The sequence below is a fragment of the Labeo rohita genome, chromosome 3 (genome assembly GCF_022985175.1).
Source record: "Labeo rohita strain BAU-BD-2019 chromosome 3, IGBB_LRoh.1.0, whole genome shotgun sequence".
In the NCBI taxonomy this organism is placed as follows: Eukaryota; Metazoa; Chordata; class Actinopteri; order Cypriniformes; family Cyprinidae; genus Labeo; species Labeo rohita.
This window is the reverse complement of record NC_066871.1, coordinates 38,757,720-38,771,002: the sequence shown is the minus strand read 5'-3', so window position 1 is coordinate 38,771,002 and position 13,283 is coordinate 38,757,720. Positions and strand designations below refer to the sequence as shown.

At 36.9% G+C, this 13,283-nt stretch overlaps 1 protein-coding gene across 1 annotated transcript; it reads right to left on the bottom strand.

Annotated features, from left to right (window-relative positions):
- Positions 1-7,896: 7,896 nt before the first annotated feature.
- LOC127162735 (interferon-induced very large GTPase 1) lies at positions 7,897-13,008 on the bottom strand (the record flags this gene model as incomplete). The annotated part of the gene is made up of 1 exon (XM_051105597.1): positions 7,897-13,008. A coding segment is annotated over one exon (4,740 nt), but the record flags the coding sequence as incomplete, so codon positions are not given.
- Between the last annotated feature and the right edge of the window lie 275 nt (positions 13,009-13,283).

Sequence of the window (13,283 nt, the reverse complement as noted above, 5' to 3'; positions counted from 1 at the left end):
ATGCACTGAGTACATCGGGTGTTATGGGAAGTGTTCCCGGTTCCGGTTGACCTAATTAGTGCAGCCTAAAAATCCTTTAACGGATTTGAATTATAGAAATGTGTTAATGTGTTATGTGTAAGCAAGGTTAAAGAGATGGGTCTTTAATCTAGATTTAAACTGACAGAGTGTGTCTGCGTCCCGAACAGTGTTGGGTAGATTGTTCCAAAGTTTGGGCGCTAAATAAGAAAAAGATCTGCTGGTTGATTTTGATATTCTCGGTATTATCAAATTGCCAGAGTTTTGAGAACGCAGAGGATGTGAGGGACTATAATGCGATAAGAGCTCGCTCAGGTACTGAGGAGCTAAACCATTCAGGTCTTTATAAGTAATTAGCAAGATTTTAAAATCTATACGATGTTTAATAGGGAGCCAGTGCAGTGTAGACAGAACCGGGCTAATATGATCATACTTTTTGGTTCTAGTGAGAACTCTAGCTGCTGCATTTTGGACCAGCTGGAACCTGCATTTGTGCTTGACCACTTGTCATGATGATGTATTTTGTGTATTTGGCTCAAGTGTTCAAGTGGGTGTACAGGCCACAAGTATGTGTGGAACTTTTGATTAACCAATGGGACACACTCACAATGTAGTGTTGTAAATATGCAAGTAAATTTTTTGCAGAGCTTTATTCACACATTTTGCACATGTAATACTTTGCACTTTAACATGCTTTTTGAATTTCACGAAACACTCACACCAGAGTTATCGACCAGAAATAGGCGGTGAGAGCCACCTTTTGGATAAAGTTAGAGGGGTTAATTTTACCCCCAAACTTGATGATTCTCATCAAGCCGTACAACTTTAAACACATTTACAGTCATTAGCTACGACCATTGTTTTTTTTAATTAACTGATAAACAGTGTGTAACTTTTTGATCTCACACTGTCCATGAGTGTGTGTGTAATGTGTGTTTGTGTTTTATACTCTTGGGCTTGGGTTTGTCTGTGCTTCTTGCAGCTATATTTTCTTATAATTGGAGTCAGTTACACATTTTCACCACTAAATGTCAGTAAAGCCCCGCTGAAGTCTCTACGGCTCACTAGAACCATGAGTACTGAATTTAAACAAGCAAGTTGAACATGTTCTATTATATCAATATACTTTTAAGCAGTATTTAACACAGTATATATTTTATGAATACACTGTATCATTTACATGGCATTTAAATATATTTAAATTTATTAGATGTGACTGTCTGTGTGTTCACATCATTTCAGTCATGCCTACCCTTAACAAAAAGAAGTATACTTCAGGTTTTTTTCAATAAGTATGCTTAAGTAAAGTTCAAGTATATTTTTAAGTATACTTTATGTAGTAAGTATACAAATATCAGTGTACTAGTAGTATACTTTTAAATGTACTATTTCAATACTCCTTGGGACTAAACTGGCCCACTTTCTAGTACATAAAAGTATACTTTTAAGTATAACAGAAGTAAACTTTAAGTACACAACTAGTTTACATCTATGTTTTTAGTTTGTACTGCAAGTATACTAAAAGTGAACTTGTAGGTATACTCGTAGTTTACTAATTAAATACGTTTAGTACACTTCGAATAGTCTCAGTAAACTACTAGTTTAATGGTTTAACACCATATTTAGGTATTAATTTGTATATATTTTGATATATGAATATCTGAACATACAAAACATCAAAAGAAACTACAGTGAATCTGCTTGTAAACAAAAACATTTTATTCTAGCTTCATGCATCCATTTTTTATAAACACTTGAATGGTAAGTTGCATAAATAAAATAATAATAATAAAAAAAAACATTTTGAACAAAACGCTAAAAAAATACTAATTATGATAATCAAAATGTAGATGGAGTTGATCAACACCCCAAATCATGACAGTCATTATTACCTCTTCATGGGTCGACATTTTATTCCATAACATTACACAGTTTTACATATCTAGGGTTTTGATGCTGTTTTATGTCTGACGATTATTTTTTTTATTTTTTATTTTTTTGAACTTACGAAAACAACTACATACAATTACAACAATATATTTTCCATACAAGAGCACATATATCCTTACATGTCAGGGGCAATGCACATATACATGTATAAAAGAATACAATAAATTAATAAAAGTAAAAAAATTAATACAAATAAAACATAAAATGAATAATAATAATAATACAAAAGAAAGGCTTTTTATATAAACAACTTGTACTTATTAAACAGCTGTATAGTCTTTTTTGCTTTTAAATTTGTACTTTTTTCTATTGTCTCCAAATATATTTTAATATCAACTTTAAATTGTTCAAAATTTGGTAATTTATCATTCCATTTGGCTTTATGAATATAGTAACGGGCAACTATAATAATCAAATCAAGGATAAATATAAACTCTTATCACCTGCAAGTGAAAAACATTTTAGCATAATATCAACTTCTACAAGATCCACAGAAATCATAGCTTTTTGTTGTATATAATTATTCAGTTCTTTCCAAAATATTTGTGACTTAGGACATTCCCAAAATAAGTGATTAATAGTTTCAGGGGAAACTTTACAAAAAACACAGGTGTCTTCAATGTTCACCTTAAAACGCTGTACCACAAGTGATTTAACTGGGTAAACCCGATGGAAAACTTTATATGAAACTTCTTTCACTTTATTTGTGATGCAATACTTATGAGGTGTCATCCAAATTTCATTCCAATCAAAATGTTTTTTAAATAAAGAATTCCAATGAGTAGTAACAGCAAGTGGACCTTTAGATCAAAGAAGAGAACGCAAAAAAATATTATTGCATTCAGAACTTATACAATCCTTGCCCTGCAATTTAACACAAGAAGTAAATTCTTCCACTGATTGTAAAGAATAACTATTGCCTTCTAATAGTCTCAAAATTTCTATGGGAATTGCATGTAAAACCAACAGATATTGTATAGGATCAACTGAAAAGTTATGAATATGAACAAATTCTGTATGATTGTATAAATTACCATCCTTACTAATCAACTGTATTACCCAAATAATTCCCTTTTTAAACCAACTTTCAAAAAAAAGTGTCGTTTCTAAATCTTATATATTTATTATTCCAAATGGTTCATTTATGGGGGGAGAAATTATGATTATACATGAGAGTCCATGCAAGTAAAACTTGTTTATGGAAATTTGCAATTTTAAGGGGTATTTTATTAATATCAAAATCACATTTTAATAAGAATTCTATACTACCTACTTTTTCAAATATAAAATTAGGTACTGTATACCATACACTCTCCCTATTTTTTAAATAATTTTCGAGCCATTTTATTTTAACTATTATATTAGAGGTCTTAAAATCCAAAACATTTAACCCTCCTTCAATTTTAGACCGACAAATATTTTCTTTTTTAATATAATGCGATTTGTTCTTCCAAATAAATTTAAACAGTTTAGCACCTATCTTGTCTGACGATGGTGATTACACATGGGAAGCGGATTCCTCTTCACTCGTGTTTTGGAAATTCTGTAGGGAAGATGTGAAATAGTGCCCCTAGCGTATAACAATGAAAACACGGATTCTCAGAGCACAAGTACAGCTCAAATACTTAGACTTTTTCTAAGTATAAATCAAGCATACTTGAATGTCATTTTAAGTATATTTCTGAAAAGTATATAAAGCACATATCTGAGAAGTACATAAAAGTATACTGAAAGAATTTTTAGTTTAAAAGAAGCATGCTAATAGCGCACTTGAATAAACGTCTTTTTCGTAAGGTTAATGCTGCTTTGGCTCCATTTGTAACAACAACAACAAAAAAACCTAAACTAAAATAAATAATAATAATAATAATAATAATAAAATTAGAATAATATTAAAATAAAATTAGAAAATTAAATAAATAAATGCTGGGGTGTAGGTAGAGTATATGGTTGATAGTATGTTCTGGGTGATTACAGACTTAATAATAGAAAATCAAACATTGTTTTCAAAACTGATCCAGTTTCAGTGCTTTCATATTATTGTATTTTCGTTCCCAAATTTTTGTTCTGAAAGTGGAGTTCTCCTTTAAGATATATTTATTTTTCTTCAAAAAGACTTTACAAAACCAAGACTTTTCTATTAATTTAAAGCATAATAATAATAATAATAATAATAATTTAAATGTCCACCCTGCAGTCATTTAAGTCTTCATGTTTTGGTTTATCATTGGGTATCATGTAGCATTCTAGCTCTCTAACAGTCCCATCCTTATTCTCCACAATTATCACCTTAAAAAGGGTGAGTTGGAATCACTTTCCCCTCCAAACGCTACATTTCATTTGTGTCAAGGATACGAACATACTTATTGCCTATTTCTCTCAGGTAAAGTGGTCCAGTGTACACATGGACATTGTGGATCTCATTATCTGTGATCATATTTCGACATTTATTCTCCAGGCGTTTTCACATCTTTTTTGTTTAAATTATAATGCTGTGGTATAATGTTATGGAACAAATAAGTGTCATCATTTGCTGCCCAACACCACCTGAGATTGGCAGCTGCAGCCAGATGACCCCTGTCATAATTATCCCCAAAGAGTCTTTGCTCACAATTGTTCACTACAGTTGTTGTGTTCAGTATCTCATATACCCATTCAGCATTATTGGTTTCCTTGTCAAATGACATAACATAAGATTTGCCTTTCGTTAAAGCAGTCTCATTTATATTTGAAGGAAATCCATTTTTTAATTTACAGTGACATGTGACATTATAGTGACATCTGACAATTACATCTGACAACTTCAGATGTAATTGCTGGTTCACTGCCAACCATTTCTTTGAGTGGAATACATATGCAGATGGTTTAATCTCTACACATATTTTCTTCTTGACTTTCTAATAGCTACATGTTGGGTTATTTCCTCCAGAATGCTGCTTAACTGCTCCTGCAGCTCCCACTGTCTCAGGTTCAGCAGTGCTTTGATGTGATATGTCTTCTCAATTTCCTTTCATACTTTGTGCTTTGCCACAGTGCAGTGCAGCATTCTCGGTTTCACAGTTATTTGGATTTACCCCAGTAGGTGAAGGAGCGACATCTGTAAATTAAAATTGTCACTGTTTTAACCTTTTTTGTAAAGGGAATTTGATCTTCTTTGCATGTTCACTTTGGAAACACTGGGTCGGTACTTCTGCAGCGATGTAGGACGATTTTGAAGTTGGAGAAGAAAATGAGATGGTAGTTTTTCGTCCAACCCTAAATGTATTGACTCAGATTACACAGAGTTTGCATGTGCATCGCAGATAATAGACAAGACAAGCGTTTGAGGTTAAAACGTATATATAAATTGTCAATTTGTTTAGAAAATGGCAGATCGTTTCACTAGATAAGACCCTTCTTCCTTGGCTGGGATTGTTTAGAGCCCTTTGAGGCTGCATTTAAACTGCATTTTGGAAGTTCAAACTTGGGGGCACTATTGAAGTCCACTATATGGAGATAATTCCTGAGATGTTTTCCTCAAAAAACATAATTTCTTATCGACTGAAGAAAGAAAGACATGAACATCTTGGATGACAAGGGGGTGACTAAATTATCTATACATTTTTGTTCTGGAAGTGGACTTTTCCTTTAAAACAAATGAGCCTGCAATCCTTTAAAAAGCGGTCTACAGCTATGAGGATGCAGGTGAAGATGTCGGATGGTGATAAATCCATAATGAAGTGAAACCACATGTGGGACCACAGTCTGTGAGTTGTTGGAAAGGGCTGTTACGAAGAAGCAAGATGGTTTGCTGGCTACCTGGATGCCCTGATACCAGAAATGATTAGCTAAGTCCATGAGGGGAACACGGAGGGCGGATGGAACAAAGAGGCACCCTTCAAGACCTCCCAAGAGCAAGTTCTGTACGAAAGGCAGCAGTGATGACCACTGAATTAGGCTCACAATGATGGCTAGAGGGAGGCTGGATTCTGGTGTTCTACAGTGGAATAATTCAGGGTTGGGATGCAGGAGTACAGGAGTATGAGAATGGTGCAAATGGCTTCCTTCAACTCTTGGAATGATTTAGTGGCTGCTGGATTCCAGGACAGAGGCTTGGGCTGTTGGCGGAGTAGTGTAAGTTAATGGCAAAGTAATTTGGAATGAATTTATCTAAGAAGCACTGATGTTCTTTAACCGATGAAGATTGTGGCCAGTCTTTTACTGCTTGAACCTTCCACATGTCCATTTGGATGCCTTGGCCATCTATGATGTATCCTAGAAAATGGAGAGAAGACTGTTGAAACTCATATTTCTCCAGTTTAAAGTACAGATGATGCTCCCTTAGTCTTTGGAGGACCTGTGTAATGTGGTGGCAATGGTAAACCAGGTTCTAGGAATAGACTAGAATGTTGTATATAATGTACATATAATGTACATAATGAAACAGTGGAGTTGGTCCCAGAACACCTTATTCATAAAGCCCTGAAATACGGAAGGTGAGCTGGCTAGCATATACAACATGACCCGGCACTCATAGTGCGCTGATACTGTTATAAATGTGGCTTTCCACTCATCACTCTTCTGTATTGGTTGATGGTTGCATGAAACCTTGCTTGTGAGCTTTCTTGATGTACTCATCCATTGACTTTATCTACAGCAGGGGGGCCCAACCCTGTTCCTGGAGATCTACCTTCCTGCAGAGTTTAGTTCCAACCCTGATCAAACACACCTGTATGTGATTATAAAGTGCTCCTTCAGGTCCCAATTAGTTATCAGGTGTGTTTGATCAGGGTTGGAGCTGAACTCTGCAGGAAGGTAGATCTCCAGGAACAGGGTTGAGTACCCCTGATCTACAGGATTGATAAAGAGTAAATTGTTCCTTTGGGAAGGGTGGCATCAGGTTGCAAGTCAATTGCACAATCCCATAGCAGATGAGGTGGAAGTTTATTAGCCAGCTGCTTGCTGAACACATCCTGGAATGCCTGATATTCTCCTGGGATGCACACTTTGGATTCAGTGTCGGGGATGTCGATGGCGGTGGAGTTAAGAATGACTGGAATATTTGAATTTGAGTGTTTTACCCAGGATTAAGAGGATGTTCAGGGATTGTGAATGGGAGTTTCTTGAGCCAAAAGTACTTAAGAGAATTCTGGGCAAGTTTCTCACTGATCCTAAATCAGTGAGAGCCTGAGCTGTAAGAGAACCATGGAGGGTAGTCACTGTGTGCTTGAGTGAAGAAACGATTGTTGGATTATGGATGGTACTCACCGTTGGGTGAGGAGGACGTACAGGGCAAGCAGCTATAAGATATCCATCTGAGCCACAATAAAAGCATAAGTCATTCCGTATACACCATTGCCACTTAGCGGGAGATAGGTGGAAGGAACCAACCTGCAAAGGTTTGTAGCATGGGGCTGGTGGAGCGGCTGATGGCAGATTAGAGGAGGGCTGCAGTATAAATGGTTCCTGTGGACAGGCTGAGATGCATTATGCTACCCAGATGTAGCGCTGAATCAGATTTTCTAGGCCCAAGGTGTGATCGAGGATTGCCATTTGCAGATGGAATGTTGGTGAAAGCCATTGACAATATGCTGTGATTAGGGCAGCCTCAGTCCACCCTCTTGCGGCTGCCAGGGTACGAACCTCGATAACATAGTCACCCACTGATTATTGATTCTGCTAATTATCAAGTTATTCGTGAAGGCATAAGAGCATGCGGGCGATCAGGCTGCCTTGTTCCCACTTCAGCTTTTTTTTTTTTCTTTACAGATCATCTATGTTTTTGAATCACCAGTTATTTTCTGTTATCAGACATAATATATATATATATATTTTTATTTATTTTTATTTAAACAGTGTTATTTAAAAAGCTAAAAACATTGCATGTGCATGTGTTGACATGTTGTCTATATTTCTGGAATCCTGTGTGCATTGGTGGATTCAATATCTATATGTGGTGGAGGATATGATACTGTTTTCACATAGTATATATGAAAACTGACTTGTTGCCTCACTGCATTTAAGGCAATGACTTCTCAGGCAGCATTTGCAAATAAAGGTACTAATGATGCATTCAAAACTCTCCATGCTATCTCTGTAGTGCAGAGGCAACTTATTTCAGCTTTCCTGATGCAGCCATTTCAGGCACAGCTACTGAGACAATAGAAACTCAGTCTGCATGCATTCTGACATTAACAAAAGTTAACATTCCACAAACACAGACAATTCTGCTACATTTGTGTGTACATAGCTTTTGTAGACTTGAGTGGATACAAGATAACTCATAAAAGACCTAAAAGAAAATGTATTTCATTTGTTCAATTAAATGTATTGATCCAAACTCTCAAGAGCTTTTTGTTTTGAGTAATTTTTCCATTCATCTGGTATACGACCACACTCCTCAAACAATGCAGTGTAGTGCTTTTCTAGATCTTTCTGAAATGTGCACACAAACCACTTCCAGTAGGGCAGCTCAGAGAGATCAGGGGTGATGCTCCAGTTTGCATAAATGCCTCCTGCTGTTCTGTACTCTCTCCAGAGGACTGTTTCATCTGAGTCATTGGGATAAAAAGGTCGATCACTTACTACTGCTGATGTGCAGATGCTTATAGACAAGTTTGTTGTATTCCTGTACTTCATCCCTTTTAGTCCAGTAATACGATGGAAAGGAGCACTGTGATCTCCGTGATGGTTTTCTATGGTGTTGGTACAGGTGGCTTTACAGAATGGACACTGAATCCAACAGCACTGACAGAAGTGATCAATCAGAAGCTCATCTGGCCTGAATTTATAATCTAGATTTGCTGGAAATGTCTCTGTGCTGAATCTACTGCTGATGCCAGTTATAGCAGTAAGTTCTTGTTTTATCACATTTTCTAGGAGGTTAAAATCATCAACATCATCATGTTTGAACCCACTGAAGACTTTTTCAGAGAAGATCAGCTCATCTGAGAGCTGTTGTGTGAAACTCTTCAACCACAAACCAACTTCTCCACTGTTGACTTGAACGTGTTCAGTAGATTCATGTGCTGCTTTCATGATCTTCTGCTGCAGGAGTTCAATGTTTTCCTTCATCTTGGGTAAAACACTGACACTGAACTTATCAGTGATGTACCGACTGACTTCATCTCTGATGAAACTCTTGAAGTGATCTCTTGGATTATGAATGTAGTTCATATATTTGTCAAAATCCTCCTCTTCTACCAGTGTCTTCAGGATGTGTTTCTCCAGATTTGATCTGTTTCCATTCAGTGATTCACAGTTTGATCTCATTTCATCTGTCAGATCTCTGGCAGTCTTCTTGTAGACACTCTGCTCAATGGGCTCTTTAAGTTTCTGACAGATGATCTCACCAAAAATAACAGCTGATGTTGCTCCATGGCAGTATTTCTGGAAAATACTATAGTACTCTTCTCTCTTCTTCTCAACATATATTACAGGATCATTGGCTTCTCTAAACATCCTGTGTTGGTCAGTGATCATCTTGTTTGCTCTCATACAGATGGAAAGAACCAAATCCCTGAAGAATTCATTCTTGAGCACATATTTCACTCGTCCTTCCTGATGTTCTGTTACTCTTGCCTTTATATAATCTATGAGTTGTTTAATGTAGCTGCTGTTGTAGCCCATCTTTGAAATGTTAAACGACTTAATCATTTTGTCTGTCCGCTGAACAACATCTGTGACTAATTTTCCTATTTGGGTTTCAGATAATTCTTTTACTGTTGCACAAGGATCATTTGCAGCCTCCATAATATCATTTTTTGACCACTGTTTGTAAATGATATATTCAGAATAACTTGTCACAGAGAAAATATCATTGTACTCACTGCAGTGGTCAACACTGAGATGTCCTTCATCAATGTTACTAAGCATCTCTCTTGCATCTCTCATTATGTCAGTGTCTTTAATTGCAGGAGTGTCTCTGATGATCATCTTCACACTCTGTTCCCAAAACAAATCAAACTCTTTCTTCAGTGTTTCTTCATCATTTGTTTTGTCTTTGAATTTTAAGGCAAGTTCTTTGCTCTTTTCATAGAGAGTGTTTTCATGATGTGTCTTTTGATCATCAATCTTTTTCTTCAGTTCTCGCTGCTGAAGAATCTCATTTAATTTCCTCTTTGTTTCTCTCACAATGTTTTCCTGAAGCTCTTTGATTTTGATTTCAAATGATGTTTTCCACTGAATCAGTATATCTGCACCAGTGTATTTCTCAAAGAAATCTGACATTATTTTTTTTACTTCTTCACTTGTCTTCTTGATCTTATGAAGATCAGTTTCCTCAACCTCATGAATTGCTTCATTTTCTATTTTGTTGTGTAGTTTGTTCTCAGTTTCCATCATGGCACTGCAAAGACTCCAGGACCACTTGCTGTATTCAGTCTCCAGTTTTCTGTAGGCTGAAATCTCCAGAGTATTTCTGAAGCTGAAGAGAAATTGTTCATTCAATAAAGCCTCCGAGAGATCTTTAATGTGATCTTTTAAGTCTTTCAGCATCATTCCATGTGATTTTGAGGCATGAGACATAATCGTTTTCTTTAGTTCTTCAATATTCTCACAGTAGTTTGGGTTTGGTGGTGCCATTGGTGGGCTGCCCTCCCAGAGCTGAGCAAAATACTTCACATCTTTATGAACATCAAATCTAATGACATCGCTGAAACATTCTGCATCATAGGCTTCATCTTTAGCAGCGAGTTTTGTCATCTCATCCAGTGTCTTCTGCAGTCGTCTCCTTCCCTCCATGTTTTTCTCTCCAGCCGTGACGTCTGAAACGTTTTGATGCACAAACACACAGCTAGGATTCAGTCTGACCTTCTTCATCCTCAGGAAAGCCTGAACAACAATCTGAAGAATGTCCTGCATCTCAGATGGATTTTCTCCAAAGATATTGATCAATGTCAAATTTCCAAGACCTACAACAAATGTTGCCATTTCATTGTCATGATGTCTTGTTGATTTTCCAGCCAGTTCTGGAGCATGAAGCCCCTCAGTGTCAACAGCCAGAATATAGTCAAGGTTCAGTTGTTTTTTCATCTCATCTGACACTTTGACCAGCTGCATAAAAGCTCCTTTGGTGCACCTGCTAGCACTGACAGCAAACTGGAGTCCAAACATGGCATTCAGCATGGTGGATTTCCCAGAGCTCTGGATCCCTAAAACTGACAGCACAAAGACTCTCTGGTTTCCCAGTTTCTGGATGAGTTGATCTAGAACAGCAGAGATCCAGATCACAGGAACATGAGCAGCATCTCCATCCATTAGCTCCAGTGGAAATCCAGAGATCATCATCTCTGCTGCAAGACTCGTGAGAGAAGAGAAGTCAAACTGCAGGTCTTTCTTGTTCTTCTTCACAGATGAACATGATTCATAGATCTGACCGATCTCCCTTATGAGGTGCTCCAAACCAAAGGCTGCAGCCTGAATTTCCTCAGATATTTTCTCAAGTTCAGTTTGTTCAGCTTTAAGATGATCAGATTCATAATCACAATTTTCTTTCAGTTGTACAACCAATGACCATTTTTCATCATATTTATGATATAGAGCATAAAGGTCAGCTGAGGTATATTTATCCAGAAGAATTCTGAGCCAATTAAGGAAAAACATCTTCTCATGTTTATCATGTGAGTTCATTTGTTTAATGAATAGCTTCATAAACTCACTGATGTCAGATTCATGCTGCTGTTCACGAATTATCTTCATTTCTATTTGTTTTCTACTGATGTCCATTTCTATCTTATCTGCTTTAGGTCGATGTAGCTCTTTGTTCTTCTGGCACCACTGATGCCACAGTTTCCCCTGATGAGGCAGAAATGATTCTTTGATTTCAGTCAGATCTTTCTTCTGCAGTAAACTCATCATCTGCTGTGCTGCTTCTCTTCCTCTCCTGCAGGCATCATCATCTTCCTCATCTACTCTGATGTCTGAGTGTTTGGACACATCTTCAAGTCTGAAAGTGGAAAATGATTGAGAGAGACAATCATTTATAGCTCCTCTGAGTTCTTCAGATACATCTGACTGATTTCTGTCTTTCAAACCAATCTTATATTTTCTTGTTTCCATCTCAAACATAGTCGATTCATCTTCAGTAAAAAGACAAATGAGTGGCTTTGAGTCTTTGTATAGGTTTTCAATTATTGTTGTGTTTCTGTCATTCCTCTGAAGTTGTGGTAGAATAACAACATTGACTGAGGCCATTTCAGTGAGGATCTGCAGCTGTTTCTCATGGTCTCCTGCATCACCGTGTAGATTACAGAACGCAACACAGTCAGTGAATTTATCATCATTTGTTCCAGAGGGGCAGAACCAGGTGATCTCCACCACTCCATCCATCAGGACTCTGGTTCTGCTGCTGCCTGGACAGTTCCTGTGGAAGAAAGTGTTGTGTTTGTCATTGATCAGACTGTTCATCAGATGAGACTTGGATGAAGACACAGAGCCAAACCTGAAGAAAGACACCATGGGAGTTTTTGCCTTGTAAATAGGCTGGATTTGACTGATGGTTTCATTGTTGGCATTTCTTGTCTTCCAGCTCTTGTTGATTTGTCTGAATGTCCAGAGAGGAAACTCAATCTGTCGTGCGAATGGATCAGGAACAAGCAGAGGCAGAGCGTACTGACACTGGGACAGTTTAGTCACCATCAGCTGCTTCAGTAAACCATCAGCACAATGAAACACGGCCATCTGAACATCCATCGGGTGGATTAGCTCAGATTGGCTTGTTACTCTGTTAGAAAAAGACATTCTTTCAAAAAAATCATACGAATTTTCACTCATTTTCTCAGATGGGTCTATTTGTTGTTTGTGATGCTGTTTATTGGTCTCTTCAGTTTTAATGTGTCTTGCTCTGTAGTCCATCATCAGTAGTTTTTGTATGAAAGTCTGAATCAATTGCTCTTCAGCACAAGATTTATGGGACTGTAATGAATGTTCAGTTACCAGAAGAACATCTGCTGGTCTCAGTTTATTTTGGTCCCTGCCTTCAAGGTGAAGTTTGTAAAACAGATTATTCATAACTTCATTCATTTTTTTTTTTTTTTGTAGTATTTTCCTGTTGTATTGATGGTGTTAATCTGGACTGAGTCCTGATGTTCTGCAGTCCTTGATTCCCCTGTTGAAGAAATAAACATTTAATTTACTTCAATCAATTAATCAATTACTTACACTAGCTGGGATGAAAAATGGTTAATGAGAGAGTTTGTACATAAACTAAAAAAGGTCTTTCAGATTTGAGAGAATGATGCATTGGGATGGTGGAGGGAAAATGTAATGATATATATATTAGGGGTGGAGCCGAACCCGAATACGGTATTCGGAAAGGCACAAATAGCGTGTTTTTA